At 43.8% G+C, this 18,243-nt stretch overlaps 1 protein-coding gene across 1 annotated transcript in view; it reads right to left on the bottom strand.

The window, feature by feature from the left end:
* Positions 1-790: 790 nt before the first annotated feature.
* SYT6 (synaptotagmin 6) overlaps positions 791-18,243 on the bottom strand; it is a 591,815-nt gene continuing 574,362 nt past the window's right edge. Inside the window, exon 8 of the mRNA XM_044288510.1 lies at positions 791-897. Coding sequence (XP_044144445.1) covers positions 826-897 — 72 coding nt within the window. The 3' untranslated portion in view covers positions 791-825. The remainder of the gene's footprint in view (positions 898-18,243) is intronic.

Here is an 18,243-nt window from a genome sequence, read left to right as displayed (position 1 = left end):
GTGAACAACAGTATAAGAAGCTGATCCACAAAACATTCACTAGCAAAAGAGCCACAGATGACATGCAGCATGGTAATAAAACACTGAACAATGCCTTTTTGTAATTGCTGTCTATTGATTTTTCCTGAGAGCGGCATAGAGATCCGTAATATGTTAGGATCCCCTTTGCATTAAGAGGATTGCATTTAAATGCACTCTGAAAATTTCAATGAGCTGGGTGTAAAAAGATCAACTCCCATAGAAAGTTAAATGCCTGTGAGGGTCATCGTAAGCATAAACTAAGCTTAAGATGTGAAAGCATTTCTTTTGTCATAGTACACAAAAATCATCAAGGACGACACAGGTTGATGAGAATGTTCTCACATAGAAAGGACATACAAGATCTTTAGAATAGAATATAAACTGTAATTATTTCAATCCTCAATCCTTCGTACCAGTGGAACCATGGCTGAGAGTAAAGACTTCAGTAAGGATGCCACGTTAGCGATTCTCCCAGGTTTCCTGTGAAGAACACTTCAATTTACATTCATTGCCCACATAACAACAAATATTCACACACTGAAATCAGTCTGCTCTTAAATCTCCACATTTTGTTGTCCATTTTTTTTATCATGAAAACATCAAAATATAATATTTCAGGAGAATACAGACCAAGACAAAACTAAATCACATGTACGTTTTCCTGCACTCTTCTTAAACGTAAAGACCACTTGACCGATTGGTTTTATGACTTGCTGTTAAGGAGGTGAGAGATCTTCTGCAGGATTCTCAAACAAGTCTGGACGTTGGTGCAAAAATTAGGCTTGAGAGTGGTTTCATTTTGTTTCAAGGAGTAGGTGGAGGTTTTGGAGAAGGGCATGAACCTTGACTGTCAAAACTAGCTGCCCGGCCTTGCCACTACGAAGAGAATAGGATATGTTAGAATCAAGAAATGATCTGGGTATGTGAAATTTATATAAAAGCCACAAGAACATGCCTCAAACTGAACCGATGAGACCTAGTGAGAATGAAGCTGATATGGGCCCAGTGGCTAGATGTATTTATTGGATGTAGGATGCACGGTATGTGTTCAAAATTTAACATGACAGTCTCTCAAATAATTAAACCCTTAAGGACTAAGCCATTTTCGGTCTTTTGGACCAGAGGAAATATGAGATTTTTGCTTCCTTGCATTTCAATGGTTAGAAAAAAGATTCTGATGTATGAGGACATGCTTTTATGCGGCTTGTGTGGTGGAATGTGAAAAAATATTCTGTTTTTAACATAGTTTACCGAGTTTGATAAATTACATGTTATTATATAGGCTGTTATAATGACTCATAATATGTGCAACCTTTTTATTTTTTTATTACCTATTTAATAAAATCGACTTTTGGAAGAAATTGGGTTTATAGTTTTTTTTAACTATTTTTGAAGATTTCTTTAAATTCATGATCTTAAATGAACTTTGTATAACCGTTTTCCCCACTAGGGGACCTTTAGTTTTGATTAGAACTATTATTACACTGCTCAGTATTGAAATTGCAAAACCAATAAGGAAGAGTCATAGAAATATGGAAATCACAGACATGTTCTGTATATAGAGATTGACAGACATGTTACTGATATGGAAATGATTTAAAAGTTGGAAACAAAGTATTCAAACCCCTGCATTTATGTTCTCCCTGTGTTTGCTTGGGTTTCCTCCCATACTCCAAAAAACATATAAATAGACAAACCAGATTCCTACAAATTTGACCCAGGTGTGTGTTGGGACCGAACACTTATATGGCAACCACTATGCCTGTGCTTCGAGTCCCTGTGAGAAAAGCCCATTACAAATGTGTGTCATTGTCATTCTAATGATATGCCATAAATATCCAGTTGGGAATAGCCCTTTAAGATAAATGGTGTAATATTGCACCCAAACAAATGTGCCTAGAGGAAGACAATTGACTGCAACTGACATATTTCTCTGTATGTAGTTGACACACGAGATTAAATATTAATGACTCAATGAAAGCTATATTTTATATTGATCTGTAACAATTGGAAAGGTAATGTTTTTCTATTGTTGGTTGCAGTCTGTAAGAAATGCATTATTAATTCTAGATAGTGTCCTGATCTATTAACACTGTAAGATAGCTAAAAATTACTTGAAGATATAGTAAAGCTTGTTACACCAATGGTCAACTCAAGGATTTTTTTTTTAAACGTATTTTTATTTCAAGGGAAATTGTTTCCTTATATATTCTTGAAACGTCATTTTAAAGTGACTGTTGAGAGCTGCAAGGTGAAATTTATCCCAGTCGATATGTTTTATTCGTTTGGTATTTAAAAATGTCACTGACAAATCATGCCAGCACTAAATACTTGCAAGCTTGTTTAACACCTTAAGGACCCAGCCATTTTTCACCTTAAAGGGTTTCTGTCATGGGAAAAATTGTTATGTAGCTGACTGACATTAGTGATGTGCTAATGTCAGCAGTACATAACAGTATGTTTGTTAACTCCCTGCCTGCCGCCATTCTCTTAAAAAACAGACTTTTATAATATGCTAATGAAGCCTCTAGGTGCTATGAGGGCGTTGCTGCAGCACCTAGAGACTCGATCTACTCGCCTTTTGGCACGCCCACATCCACTTGATTGACGTCCTTCTCCTCCGCATCGTCCTCATTATCCCGCACTGCAGGCGCAGTGAGTGAAGGACGCTCGGCTGTTGCCAGCTTCCTCACTGCGCCTGCGCCGATTACGTCACATGCCTCCCCGGCATGACAGAGACCCTTTAGGGACCAGGCCATTTTTAGTAAATCTGACATGTGTCACTTTATGTGGTGATAACTTTAAAACGCTTTTACTTATCCAGGCCATTCTGAGATTGTTTTCTCGTCACATATTGTACTTCATGACAGTGCTAAAACTGAGTCAAAAAATGTCATTTTTATTTATACAAAAATACAAAATGTAAAAAAAAAAATTGAAAATGCGCAAATTTCAATTTTTCTCTACTTTTATAATAGATAGTAATAACTCCAAAAATTGTTTTTACTTTACATTCCCCATATGTCTACTTCATGTTTGGATTTTGTTAACCCTTTAGGTGTTCCTCAAGAATTAATGGTAAATGGAGATGAAATCTCAGAATTTAACTTTTTTGGCAGATTTACCATTTTGATCAATTTTTTCTACTAACAAAGCAAGGGTTAACACCCAAACAAAACGTAATATACAGTTGCAAGAAAAAGTATGTGAACCCTTTGGAATGATATGGATTTCTGCAAAAATTGGTCATAAAATGTGATCTGATCTTCATCCAAGTCATAACAACAGACAATCACAGTCTGCTTAAACTAATAACACACAAAGAAGTAAATGTAACCATGTTTTTATTGAACACACCATGTAAACATTCACAGTGCAGGTGGAAAAAGTATGTGAACCCATGGATTTAATAACTGGTTGAACCTTGAGGTCATGCCACAGCATCTCAATTGGGTTGAGGTCAGGACTCTGACTGGTCTACTCCACAAGGCGCATTTTCTTCTGTTTAAGCCATTCTGTTGTTGATTTACTTCTACGCTTTGGGTCGTTGTCCTGTTGCAACACCCATCTTCTGTTGAGCTTCAGCTGGTGGACAGATGGCCTTAAGTTCTCCTGAAAAATGTCTTGATAAACTTGGGAATTCATTTTTCCTTCTATGATAGCAATCCGTCCAGGCCCTGACTCAGCAAAGCAGCACAAAACCATGATGCCCCCACCACCATACTTCACAGTTGGGGTGAGGTTTTGATGTTGGTGTGCTGTTCCTCCATAGTGTTGTTAGTTTCTTCCAAACAACTCAACTTTGGTTTCATCTGTCCACAGAATATTTTGCCAGTACTGCTGTGGAACATCCAGGTGCTCTTATGCAAACTGTAAACGTGCAGCAATGTTTTTTTTTGACAGCAGTGGCTTCCTCTGTGGTATCCTCCCATGAAATCCATTCTTGTTTAGTGTTTTACGTATCGTAGATTTGCTAACAGGGATGTTAGCATATGCCAGAGACTTTTGTAAGCCTTTAGCTGACACTCTAGGATTCTTCTTCACCTCATTGAGCAGTCTGCGCTGTGCTCTTGCAGTTATCTTTACAGGACGGCCACTCCTAGGGAGAGTAGCAGCAGTGCTGAACTTTCTCCATTTATAGACAATTTGTCTTACCGTGGACTGAGAACAGCAAGGCTTTTACTTTTATAACCCTTTCCAGCTTTACGCAAGTCAACAATTCTTAATCGTAGGTCTTCTGAGAGTTCTTTTGTGCGAGGCATCATTCACATCAGGCAATGCTTCTTGTGAAAAGCAAACCCAGAACTGGTGTGTGTTTTTTATAGGGCAGCTGTAACCAACACCTCCAATCTCATCTCATTGATTGGACTCCAGTTGGCTGACACCTCACTCCAATTAGCTCTTGGAGATGGCATTAGTCTAGGGGTTCACATACTTTTTCCACCTGCACTGTGAATGTTTACATGGTGTGATCAATAAAAACATGGTAACATTCAATTCTTTGTGTGTTATAGGTTTAAGCAGACTGTGATTGTCTATTGTTGTGACTTAGATGAAGATCAGACCACATTTTATGACCAATTTGTGCAGAAATCCATATCATTCCAAAGGGTTCACATACCTTTTCTTGCAACTGTATATTGCCCTGATTCTGCAGTTTAGATAAACACCCCATATGTGGTTGTAAACTGCTGTATGGGCACACAGCATTGCGCAGAAGGAAATTAATGCCACATGGGTTTTGGAAAGCAGATTTCACTGGGGTAATTTTAAGCTGCCATGTCACATTTGAAGACCTCCTGATGTACCCCTAGAGTAGAAACTCCAAAAAAGTGAACCTATTTTAGAAACTACACCCTCAAGGTATTCAAAACTGATTTTACAAACATTGTTAACCCTTTAGGTGTTACAAAAAAAATTAAAGGAAAATGGAGATGAAATTTCAGAATTTCACTTTTTTGGCAGATTTTCCATTTTAATAAATTTTGTTCCACTAACAAAGCAAAGGTTAACAGCCAAGCAAAACTTAATATTTATTACCCTGATTCTGTAGTTTTCAGAAACACCCCATAAGTGGTCATAAACTGCTGTAAGGGCACATGGCAGGGTGCAGAAGGAAAGGAACGCTATATGGTTTTTGGAAGGCACATTTCACTGGTATAACTTTAAGCTGCCATGTCACATTTAAAGACCCCCCGATGCTCCCCTAGAGTAGAAACTCAAATTTTTTTTACTTATTTTGGAAACTACGGGATAAGGTGGCAGTTTTGTTGGTACTATTTTAGAGTACATATGATTTTTGGTTTCTCTATATTGCACTCTTTGTGAGGCAAGGTAACAAAAAATTGCTGTTTTCGCACAGTTTTTATTTTTTGTTATTTACAATGTTCACCTGACAGGTTAGATAAATAAATAAATAAAGCATTTAAAAAAATATATTTTTTTTAGTGTCTTCATATACTGAAAGCCAGAGTTTTTTTTTTTTTTTTGGGCGACTGTCTTATGTAGGGTCGAATTTTTTTTGGTATGAGATGACGGTTTGATTGGTACTATTTTAGGGTGCGTATGACTTTTTGATCGCTTGGTATTACACTTTTTGTAATGTAAGGTTACCTTTTTTACGGTATTCATCTGAAGGGTTAGGTCATGTGATATTTTTATAGAGCAGGTTGTTACAGTAGCGGTGATACCTAATATCTCTACTTTTTTTATATTTAACTGAATAAAAGCATTTTTGAAACAAAAAAAAAATCATGTTTTAGTGTCTCCATAGTCTGAGCCATATATATATATATATATATATATATATATATATTGGGCAATTGTCTTAGGTAAGGGCTCATTTTTTGCGGCATTTAGTGTCCGTTTTGCACTATTTTGGGGGGCATATGCCTTTTTGATCGCTTGGTGTTGTACTTTTAGTGATGCAAGGTAACCAAAAAATGTTTTTTTAATAGCACAGTTTTTATTTTTTTTACGGTGTTCATATGAGGGGTTAGGTCATGTGATATTGCGGCAATACTTAATATTTCTACTTTTATTTTTTTTCCTGATTTTTCCTGATTTTTTTTACTTTATGTTGGGAAAAGGACGCTTTTTTTTACTTGAAACTTTAAAATTTTTTATTATAAGAAACACATTTTTTCACTTTATTTTACTTTTTATATTTGTCCCACTGTGGGACTTCACCTTTTTAGGGTTTAATCCCTATTTTAATTTAGTACAATACATTCTGTATTGTACTGAATTGAAGATGCTGACAGTTGCCTAGGAGACCCAGCCCCCAGGCTCTGTAAGGCATCAGGGCTGCCATGGCAAACATCCGGTCCCCACCACCGCAGCGCGGGGACCTGATGGCTAAGGAGAGGGAGCGCAAACCTCCCATATGCCATGGTCAGCGCTTACCGTGGCATATGAGGGGTTAAACCACCGCCATCTGCGTTATCACCGATCCTGGTGGATGCAGCATGGATCCAGTTTTCAGTAACAGCCGGATCTGTGCTGCTTATCGCAGCAGCGCACATGGGGGAGGAAGGATCGCAGTATGAGAATTCTCATCCTGGGGCGCAAAGTGCTGGCCATTTAGGACAAGCATTCTCGTCCTGGGTCGTTAGGGAGTTAAAGTACAAGGAAACGTCAAAATACAATTACAAGACATTTACCAAAAATATAGATAAAAAAAAAAAATATATATATATATATATATATATCTCAAAATATTCAAAAGAGCAAGCATAGCATGAAAAATAAAGTGATTAATTCATTAGAAAACTCTGGGAGATAAGACATGGTAGACATTTATTTCTGTGCAGTGATCTCAGGTTACTTTTGCCTGCCATCAGGGTCTGCACGCAGGAGAAGGAAGCTTCATGCAGCAGTAGTAACAGGGTGATCACACAATGGTTTTTGCCAATAGAGGGCACATTGCATTGCTGGAGACAGGCGTATATGGGGAGGATGAGAGCTTTCTGTATATAAGGAGGGAGGTTGCTTTGGAAAACTGGGAGAATCGTTAACTTACTGATGTGAGTACGGGGGGGGGGGGGGGGGCGGAGAGGGCTAATGTAACTGCTGCAGAAAGATGGGCCTCTATAGCAACTATGGGAGGAAGGGACTCCGTACGTAAGTACTGGGTAGCAGGGATTCTATCATGAATAGGGGATTAAGAAGGGGTTGGAGTCAGGGGTGTATTGGCTTAGACCTTACAGGGAAATTTCCCGGTGGGCAGATGCCTCAGGGGGCCACCTGAGTCCTCCTCACGGCCAGCCAGTGGGAGCTTTTGGAGATGTATTTTGTGCTGCAGGCAGTATTTTGTAATTTACTGTGTTATTTGGCTCTGTTGGGGTGGTATAATGTGCCTCAATTTGGTATTGCTGGCCCTGCCTTCCATGAATTTGGACCCAACTACAAAATGGGGCCAATTTTTCTATTTTTTCCAGGGCCACTTTATGTTCTCAGTCCTCCCCTGGTTGTAGGGATTATATAGGAAATAACAGAGGCTATGTGCTGTTGAGCTTTGATAGTAGAAGGGAATGAAAGAGACATTGCCTTTGGGAGATGGGGAACAATGATGCGATTATTGTAGACTACTAGAGGTTGATGAGGTGACACTGTCTACTGGAAAACAGAAAGGGAACAATTCTGTGATTACTGGAGGGGAAGAGGAGGACACTGCAGTAAACCGGAATGTATGGGTGGTCACTGCAAGAATTACTTTTGGGTAAGTGGGTGGGGTGGGTGGTAATAGAGGAGGTATTCTGGTTATTCCTCAGTGGCTCCACATGCACTCCAACATATAATCACTGTGAACATAAACTCTGATACTCCAAGCCCTTGAGGAAGTGAAAAGCGAAACCTAGGTCAGGCGTGTTGGGACATCTGGTTTACCAATGGTAGATGTGAATTCATTCTGTGTTTGTGAGTATAATAAAAGCACTATTTTCACTTGGTTGCGATTAGGGATGAGCGAACTCGAACTGTATAGTTCGGGTTCGTACCGAATTTTGGGGTGTCCGTGACACGGACCCGAACCCGGACATTTTCGTAAAAGTCCGGGTTCGGGTTCGGTGTTCGTCGCTTTCTTCGCGCTTTTGTGACGCTTTCTTGGCGCTTTTTGAAAGGCTGCAAAGCAGCCAATCAACAAGCGTCATACTACTTGCCCCAAGAGGCCATCACAGCCATGCCTACTATTGGCATGGCTGTGATTGGCCAGAGCACCATGTGACCCAGCCTCTATTTAAGCTGGAGTCACATAGCGCCGCCCGTCACTCTGCTCTGATTAGCGTAGGGAGAGGTTGCGGCTGCGACAGTAGGGCGAGATTAGGCAGATTAACTCCTCCAAAGGACTTGATTAACTGATCGATCTGCAGCTGTGGATCATTGAGCTGCTGATCCTCAATTGCTCACTGTTTTTAGGCTGCACAGACCGTTTGTCAGTCTCATTTTTCTGGGGTGATCGGCGGCCATTTTGTGTCTTGTGGTGCGCCAGCACAAGCTGCGACCAAGTGCATTTAACCCTCAATGGTGTGGTTGTTTTTTGGCTAAAGCCTACATCAGGGTGAAGCTGTCACACCAAGTGCATTTAACCAGCAATAGTCTGTTCATTTTTTGGCCATATACAAAATCAGGGGCAAGCTGCGCCTGTCACCAAGTGCATTTAACCCTCAATGGTGTGGTTGTTTTTTGGCTAAAGCCTACATCAGGGTGAAGCTGTCACACCAAGTGCATTTAACCAGCAATAGTCTGTTCATTTTTTGGCCATATACAAAATCAGGGGCAAGCTGCGCCTGTCACCAAGTGCATTTAACCCTCAATGGTGTGGTTGTTTTTTGGCTAAAGCCTACATCAGGGTGAAGCTGTCACACCAAGTGCATTTAACCAGCAATAGTCTGTTCATTTTTTGGCCATATACAAAATCAGGGGCAAGCTGCGCCTGTCACCAAGTGCATTTAACCCTCAATGGTGTGGTTGTTTTTTGGCTAAAGCCTACATCAGGGTGAAGCTGTCACACCAAGTGCATTTAACCAGCAATAGTCTGTTCATTTTTTGGCCATATCCCAGTCTAATTCTGTCACTAAATCCATACCGGTCACCCAGCGCCTAAATACTAGGCCTCAAATTTATATCCAGCTAAATCTGTCCCTAGTGCTGTAGCTGGGCGAGTTATTTAGTGTCCGTTCAAGCACATTTCTTGTTCTGGGTTGAAATACAATTCCCAATTTAGCAATTTCATAATTTAGTGGTTCCTGCTATATCAGAGCTATTTGAAATCTATCCCAAAAAGGGTATATAATATTGAAGGTGCACATTGGGTCATTCAGAATAACTTCACACACACCCGCTACTGTGTATTTCCAAGTCTAATTCTGTCACTAAACCCATACCTGTCACCCAGCGCCTAAATACTAGGCCTCAAATTTAAATCCCTCTAAATCTCTCGTTACCCACCGCTGTACTGTTGTTGCTGGGCAAGATATTTAGTGTCCGTCAAAGCACATTTTTTGTTCTGGGTTGAAGTACAATTCCCAATTTAGCAATTTCATAATTTAGTGGTTTCTGCTATATCAGAGCTATTTGAAATCTATCCCTAAAAGGGTATATAATATTGAAGGTGCACATAGGGTCATTCAGAATAACTTCACACACACGCTTCTGTGCATTTCCAAGTCTAATTCTGTCACTAAATCCATACCGGTGACCCAGCGCCTAAATACTAGGCCTCAAATTTAAATCCCTCTAAATCTCTCGTTACCCACCACTGTACTGTTGTTGCTGGGCAAGATATTTAGTGTCCGTCAAAGCACATTTTTTGTTCTGGGTTGAAGTACAATTCCCAATTTAGCAATTTCATAATTTAGTGGTTTCTGCTATATCAGAGCTATTTGAAATCTATCCCTAAAAGGGTATATAATATTGAAGGTGCACATAGGGTCATTCAGAATAACTTCACACACACGCTTCTGTGCATTTCCAAGTCTAATTCTGTCACTAAATCCATACCGGTGACCCAGCGCCTAAATACTAGGCCTCAAATTTAAATCCCTCTAAATCTCTCGTTACCCACCGCTGTACTGTTGTTGCTGGGCAAGATATTTAGTGTCCGTCAAAGCACATTTTTTGTTCTGGGTTGAAGTACAATTCCCAATTTAGCAATTTCATAATTTAGTGGTTTCTGCTATATCAGAGCTATTTGAAATCTATCCCTAAAAGGGTATATAATATTGAAGGTGCACATAGGGTCATTCAGAATAACTTCACACACACGCTTCTGTGCATTTCCAAGTCTAATTCTGTCACTAAATCCATACCGGTGACCCAGCGCCTAAATACTAGGCCTCAAATTTAAATCCCTCTAAATCTCTCGTTACCCACCACTGTACTGTTGTTGCTGGGCAAGATATTTAGTGTCCGTCAAAGCACATTTTTTGTTCTGGGTTGAAGTACAATTCCCAATTTAGCAATTTCATAATTTAGTGGTTCCTGCTATATCAGAGCTATTTGAAATCTATCCCAAAAAGGGTATATAATATTGAAGGTGCACATTGGGTCATTCAGAATAACTTCACACACACCCGCTACTGTGTATTTCCAAGTCTAATTCTGTCACTAAACCCATACCTGTCACCCAGCGCCTAAATACTAGGCCTCAAATTTAAATCCCTCTAAATCTCTCGTTACCCACCACTGTACTGTTGTTGCTGGGCAAGATATTTAGTGTCCGTCAAAGCACATTTTTTGTTCTGGGTTGAAGTACAATTCCCAATTTAGCAATTTCATAATTTAGTGGTTTCTGCTATATCAGAGCTATTTGAAATCTATCCCTAAAAGGGTATATAATATTGAAGGTGCACATAGGGTCATTCAGAATAACTTCACACACACGCTTCTGTGCATTTCCAAGTCTAATTCTGTCACTAAATCCATACCGGTGACCCAGCGCCTAAATACTAGGCCTCAAATTTAAATCCCTCTAAATCTCTCGTTACCCACCACTGTACTGTTGTTGCTGGGCAAGATATTTAGTGTCCGTCAAAGCACATTTTTTGTTCTGGGTTGAAGTACAATTCCCAATTTAGCAATTTCATAATTTAGTGGTTCCTGCTATATCAGAGCTATTTGAAATCTATCCCAAAAAGGGTATATAATATTGAAGGTGCACATTGGGTCATTCAGAATAACTTCACACACACCCGCTACTGTGTATTTCCAAGTCTAATTCTGTCACTAAACCCATACCTGTCACCCAGCGCCTAAATACTAGGCCTCAAATTTAAATCCCTCTAAATCTCTCGTTACCCACCGCTGTACTGTTGTTGCTGGGCAAGATATTTAGTGTCCGTCAAAGCACATTTTTTGTTCTGGGTTGAAGTACAATTCCCAATTTAGCAATTTCATAATTTAGTGGTTTCTGCTATATCAGAGCTATTTGAAATCTATCCCTAAAAGGGTATATAATATTGAAGGTGCACATAGGGTCATTCAGAATAACTTCACACACACGCTTCTGTGCATTTCCAAGTCTAATTCTGTCACTAAATCCATACCGGTGACCCAGCGCCTAAATACTAGGCCTCAAATTTAAATCCCTCTAAATCTCTCGTTACCCACCGCTGTACTGTTGTTGCTGGGCAAGATATTTAGTGTCCGTCAAAGCACATTTTTTGTTCTGGGTTGAAGTACAATTCCCAATTTAGCAATTTCATAATTTAGTGGTTCCTGCTATATCAGAGCTATTTGAAATCTATCCCAAAAAGGGTATATAATATTGAAGGTGCACATTGGGTCATTCAGAATAACTTCACACACACCCGCTACTGTGTATTTCCAAGTCTAATTCTGTCACTAAACCCATACCTGTCACCCAGCGCCTAAATACTAGGCCTCAAATTTAAATCCCTCTAAATCTCTCGTTACCGCTGTACTGTTGTAGCTGGGAAAGTTATTTAGTGCCCGTCAAAGCACATTTTTTGTTCTGGGTTGAAGTACAATTCCCAATTTAGCAATTTCATAATTTAGTGGTTCCTGCTATATCAGAGCTATTTGAAATCTATCCCAAAAAGGGTATATAATATTCAAGGTGCACATTGGGTCATTCAGAATAACTTCACACACACGCTTCTGTGCATTTCCAAGTCTAATTCTGTCACTAAATCCATACCGGTCACCCAGCGCCTAAATACTAGGCCTCAAATTTATATCCCGCTGAATTTGAATACAATACATTGGGCCAAATAATATATTTGTTGTTGTGGTGAACCATAACAATGAGAAAAACATCTAGTAAGGGACGCGGACGTGGACATGGTCGTGGTGGTGTTAGTGGACCCTCTGGTGCTGGGAGAGGACGTGGCCGTTCTGCCACATCCACACGTCCTAGTGTACCAACTACCTCAGGTCCCAGTAGCCGCCAGAATTTACAGCGATATATGGTGGGGCCCAATGCCGTTCTAAGGATGGTAAGGCCTGAGCAGGTACAGGCATTAGTCAATTGGGTGGCCGACAGTGGATCCAGCACGTTCACATTATCTCCCACCCAGTCTTCTGCAGAAAGCGCACAGATGGCGCCTGAAAACCAACCCCATCAGTCTGTCACATCACCCCCATGCATACCAGGGAAACTGTCTCAGCCTCAAGTTATGCAGCAGTCTCTTATGCTGTTTGAAGACTCCGCTGGCAGGGTTTCCCAAGGGCATCCACCTAGCCCTTCCCCAGCGGTGAAAGACATAGAATGCACTGACGCACAACCACTTATGTTTCCTGATGATGAGGACATGGGAATACCACCTCAGCATGTCTCTGATGATGACGAAACACAGGTGCCAACTGCTGCGTCTTTCTGCAGTGTGCAGACTGAACAGGAGGTCAGGGATCAAGACTGGGTGGAAGACGATGCAGGGGACGATGAGGTCCTAGACCCCACATGGAATGAAGGTCGTGCCACTGACTTTCACAGTTCGGAGGAAGAGGCAGTGGTGAGACCGAGCCAACAGCGTAGCAAAAGAGGGAGCAGTGGGCAAAAGCAGAACACCCGCCGCCAAGAGACTCCGCCTGCTACTGACCGCCGCCATCTGGGACCGAGCACCCCAAAGGCAGCTTCAAGGAGTTCCCTGGCATGGCACTTCTTCAAACAATGTGCTGACGACAAGACCCGAGTGGTTTGCACGCTGTGCCATCAGAGCCTGAAGCGAGGCATTAACGTTCTGAACCTGAGCACAACCTGCATGACCAGGCACCTGCATGCAAAGCATGAACTGCAGTGGAGTAAACACCTTAAAACCAAGGAAGTCACTCAGGCTCCCCCTGCTACCTCTTCTGCTGCTGCCGCCTCGGCCTATTCTGCTGCTGCCGCCTCGGCCTCTTCCTCCGCCTCTGGAGGAACGTTGGCACCTGCCGCCCAGCAAACAGGGGATGTACCACCAACACCACCACCACCACCTCCGTCACCAAGCGTCTCAACCATGTCACACGCCAGCGTTCAGCTCTCCATCTCACAAACATTTGATAGAAAGCGTAAATTCCCACCTAGCCACCCTCGATCCCTGGCCCTGAATGCCAGCATTTCTAAACTACTGGCCTATGAAATGCTGTCATTTAGGCTGGTGGACACAGACAGCTTCAAACAGCTCATGTCGCTTGCTGTCCCACAGTATGTTGTTCCCAGCCGGCACTACTTCTCCAAGAGAGCCGTGCCTTCCCTGCACAACCAAGTATCCGATAAAATCAAGTGTGCACTGCGCAACGCCATCTGTAGCAAGGTCCACCTAACCACAGATACGTGGACCAGTAAGCACGGCCAGGGACGCTATATCTCCCTAACTGCACACTGGGTAAATGTAGTGGCAGCTGGGCCCCAGGCGGAGAGCTGTTTGGCGCACGTCCTGCCGCCGCCAAGGATCGCAGGGCAACATTCTTTGCCTCCTGTTGCCACCTCCTCCTTCTCGGCTTCCTCCTCCTCTTCTTCCACCTGCTCATCCAGTCAGCCACACACCTTCACCACCAACTTCAGCACAGCCCGGGGTAAACGTCAGCAGGCCATTCTGAAACTCATATGTTTGGGGGACAGGCCCCACACCGCACAGGAGTTGTGGCGGGGTATTGAACAACAGACCGACGAGTGGTTGCTGCCGGTGAGCCTCAAGCCCGGCCTGGTGGTGTGTGATAATGGGCGAAATCTCGTTGCAGCTCTGGGACTAGCCAATTTGACGCACATCCCTTGCTTGGCGCATGTGCTGAATTTGGTGGTGCAGAAGTTCATTCACAACTACCCCGACATGTCAGAGCTGCTGCATAAAGTGCGGGCCGTCTGTTCGCGCTTCCGGCGTTCACATCCTGCCGCTGCTCGCCTGTCTGCGCTACAGCGTAACTTCGGCCTTCCCGCTCACCGCCTCATATGCGACGTGCCCACCAGGTGGAACTCCACCTTGCACATGCTGGACAGACTGTGCGAGCAGCAGCAGGCCATAGTGGAGTTTCAGCTGCAGCACGCACGGGTCAGTCGCACTACAGAACAGCACCACTTCACCACCAATGACTGGGCCTCCATGCGAGACCTGTGTGCCCTGTTGCGCTGTTTCGAGTACTCCACCAACATGGCCAGTGGCGATGACACCGTTATCAGCGTTACAATACCACTTCTATGTCTCCTTGAGAAAACACTTAGGGCGATGATGGAACAGGAGGTGGCCCAGGAGGAGGAGGAGGAGGAGGATGAGGAAGAGGGGTCATTTTTAGCACTTTCAGGCCAGTCTCTTCGAAGTGACTCAGAGGGAGGTTTTTTGCAACAGCAGAGGCCAGGTACAAATGTGGCCAGCCAGGGCCCACTACTGGAGGACGAGGAGGACGAGGATGAGGAGGAGGTGGAGGAGGATGAGGATGAAGCATGGTCACAGCGGGGTGGCACCCAACGCAGCTCGGGTCCATCACTGGTGCGTGGCTGGGGGGAAAGGCAGGACGATGACGATACGCCTCCCACAGAGGACAGCTTGTCCTTACCCCTGGGCAGCCTGGCACACATGAGCGACTACATGCTGCAGTGCCTGCGCAACGACAGCAGAGTTGCCCACATTTTAACCTGTGCGGACTACTGGGTTGCCACCCTGCTGGATCCACGCTACAAAGACAATGTGCCCACCTTACTTCCTGCACTGGAGCGTGATAGGAAGATGCGCGAGTACAAGCGCACGTTGGTAGACGCGCTACTGAGAGCATTCCCAAATGTCACAGGGGAACAAGTGGAAGCCCAAGGCCAAGGCAGAGGAGGAGCAAGAGGTCGCCAAGGCAGCTGTGTCACGGCCAGCTCCTCTGAGGGCAGGGTTAGCATGGCAGAGATGTGGAAAACTTTTGTCAACACGCCACAGCTAACTGCACCACCACCTGATACGCAACGTGTTAGCAGGAGGCAACATTTCACTAACATGGTGGAACAGTACGTGTGCACACCCCTCCACGTACTGACTGATGGTTCGGCCCCATTCAACTTCTGGGTCTCTAAATTGTCCACGTGGCCAGAGCTAGCCTTTTATGCCTTGGAGGTGCTGGCCTGCCCGGCAGCCAGCGTTTTGTCTGAACGTGTATTCAGCACGGCAGGGGGCGTCATTACAGACAAACGCAGCCGCCTGTCTACAGCCAATGTGGACAAGCTGACGTTCATAAAAATGAACCAGGCATGGATCCCACAGGACCTGTCCGTCCCTTGTCCAGATTAGACATTAACTACCTCCCCATAACCATATATTATTGGACTCCAGGGCACTTCCTCATTCAATCCTATTTTTATTTTCATTTTACCATTATATTGCGATGCTACCCAAAGTTGAATGAACCTCTCCTCTGCCTGTGTGCTAGGCCTAAATATATGCCAATGGACTGTTGCAGTGGTGGCTGACATGAAGCCTGATTCTCTGCTATGACATGCAGACTAATTCTCTGCTGACATGAAGCCAGATTGTCTGTTACGGGACCTCTCTCCTCTGCCTGGGTGCTGGGCCTAAATTTATGACAATGGACTGTTGCAGTGGTGGCTGACGTGAAGCCTGATTCTCTGCTATGACATGCAGACTGATTCTCTGCTGACATGAAGCCAGATCGTCTGTTACGGGACCTCTCTGCTCTGCCTGTGTGCTAGGCCTAAATATATGCCAATGGACTGTTGCAGTGGTGGGTGACGTGAAGCCTCATTCTCTGCTATGACATGCAGACTGATTCTCTGCTGACATGAAGCCAGATTGTCTGTTACGGGACCTCTCTGCTCTGCCTGTGTGCTAGGCCTAAATATATGCCAATGGACTGTTGCAGTGGTGGGTGACGTGAAGCCTCATTCTCTGCTATGACATGCAGACTGATTCTCTGCTGTCATGAAGCCAGATTGTCTGTTACGGGACCTCTCTGCTCTGCCTGTGTGCTAGGCCTAAATATATGCCAATGGACTGTTGCAGTGGTGGGTGACGTGAAGCCTCATTCTCTGCTATGACATGCAGACTGATTCTCTGCTGACATGAAGCCAGATTGTCTGTTACGGGACCTCTCTGCTCTGCCTGTGTGCTAGGCCTAAATATATGCCAATGGACTGTTGCAGTGGTGGGTGACGTGAAGCCTCATTCTCTGCTATGACATGCAGACTGATTCTCTGCTGTCATGAAGCCAGATTGTCTGTTACGGGACCTCTCTGCTCTGCCTGTGTGCTAGGCCTAAATATATGCCAATGGACTGTTGCAGTGGTGGGTGACGTGAAGCCTCATTCTCTGCTATGACATGCAGACTAATTCTCTGCTGACATGAAGACAGATTCTCTGTTACGGGACCTCTCTCCTCTGCCTGTGTGTGTGCTGGGCCTAAATATATGCCAATGGACTGTTGCAGTGGTGGCTGACGTGAAGCCTCATTCTCTGCTATGACATGCAGACTGATTCTCTGCTGACATGAAGCCAGATTCTCTGTTACGGGACCTCTCTCCTCTGCCTGTGTGTGTGCTGGGCCTAAATATATGCCAATGGACTGTTGCAGTGGTGGCTGACGTGAAGCCTCATTCTCTGCTATGACATGCAGACTGATTCTCTGCTGACATGAAGCCAGATTCTCTGTTACGGGACCTCTCTCCTCTGCCTGTGTGTGTGCTGGGCCTAAATATATGCCAATGGACTGTTGCAGTGGTGGCTGACGTGAAGCCTCATTCTCTGCTATGACATGCAGACTGATTCTCTGCTGACATGAAGCCAGATTCTCTGTTACGGGACCTCTCTCCTCTGCCTGTGTGTGTGCTGGGCCTAAATATATGCCAATGGACTGTTGCAGTGGTGGCTGACGTGAAGCCTCATTCTCTGCTATGACATGCAGACTGATTCTCTGCTGACATGAAGCCAGATTCTCTGTTACGGGACCTCTCTCCTCTGCCTGTGTGCTAGGCCTAAATATATGCCAATGGACTGTTGCAGTGGTGGCTGACGTGAAGCCTCATTCTCTGCTATGACATGCAGACTAATTCTCTGCTGACATGAAGACAGATTCTCTGTTACGGGACCTCTCTCCTCTGCCTGGGTGCCGGGGCCTAAATATCTGAGAATGGACTGTTCCAGTGGTGGGTGACGGGAAGCCAGATTCTCTGCTATGGAACCTCTCTCCAATTGATTTTGGTTAATTTTTATTTATTTAATTTTTATTTTAATTAATTTCCCTATCCACATTTGTTTGCAGGGGATTTACCTACATGTTGCTGCCTTTTGCAGCCCTCTAGCCCTTTCCTGGGCTGTTTTACAGCCGTTTTAGTGCCGAAAAGTTCGGGTCCCCATTGACTTCAATGGGGTTCGGGTTCGGGACGAAGTTCGGATCGGGTTCGGATCCCGAACCCGAACATTTCCGGGATGTTCGGCCGAACTTCTCGAACCCGAACATCCAGGTGTTCGCTCAACTCTAGTTGCGATACTTCAAGATTGGATTCCCTTATTTGCATTTCTGCAGAGGAGCATAGGAGGAGATTGGAGGTGTATGGAGCATCAGAGGTTATTTTCACAGAGCTAATCTGTGGGAGTGCATGCGGAGCCACTGAGGAATAACTGGAATACCCCTTTCCCTTTGGATTTCTCCATATGAATTGGAGGCAGCACAGATCAAATCTGTGTGAACATCACATGCATGCTAGTGAAGGCAGCAGCAATCTGGACACACAGACCTCACATCCATCACTTATTACTGACAGGATCACGGTCACATAAGAAAAGTCTCCAGAGA

Source organism: Bufo gargarizans, chromosome 3 (assembly GCF_014858855.1).
Source record: "Bufo gargarizans isolate SCDJY-AF-19 chromosome 3, ASM1485885v1, whole genome shotgun sequence".
In the NCBI taxonomy this organism is placed as follows: domain Eukaryota; kingdom Metazoa; phylum Chordata; class Amphibia; order Anura; family Bufonidae; genus Bufo; species Bufo gargarizans.
The sequence above is the reverse complement of the archived record's forward strand: the minus strand, read 5'-3'. Positions and strand labels throughout refer to the sequence as shown.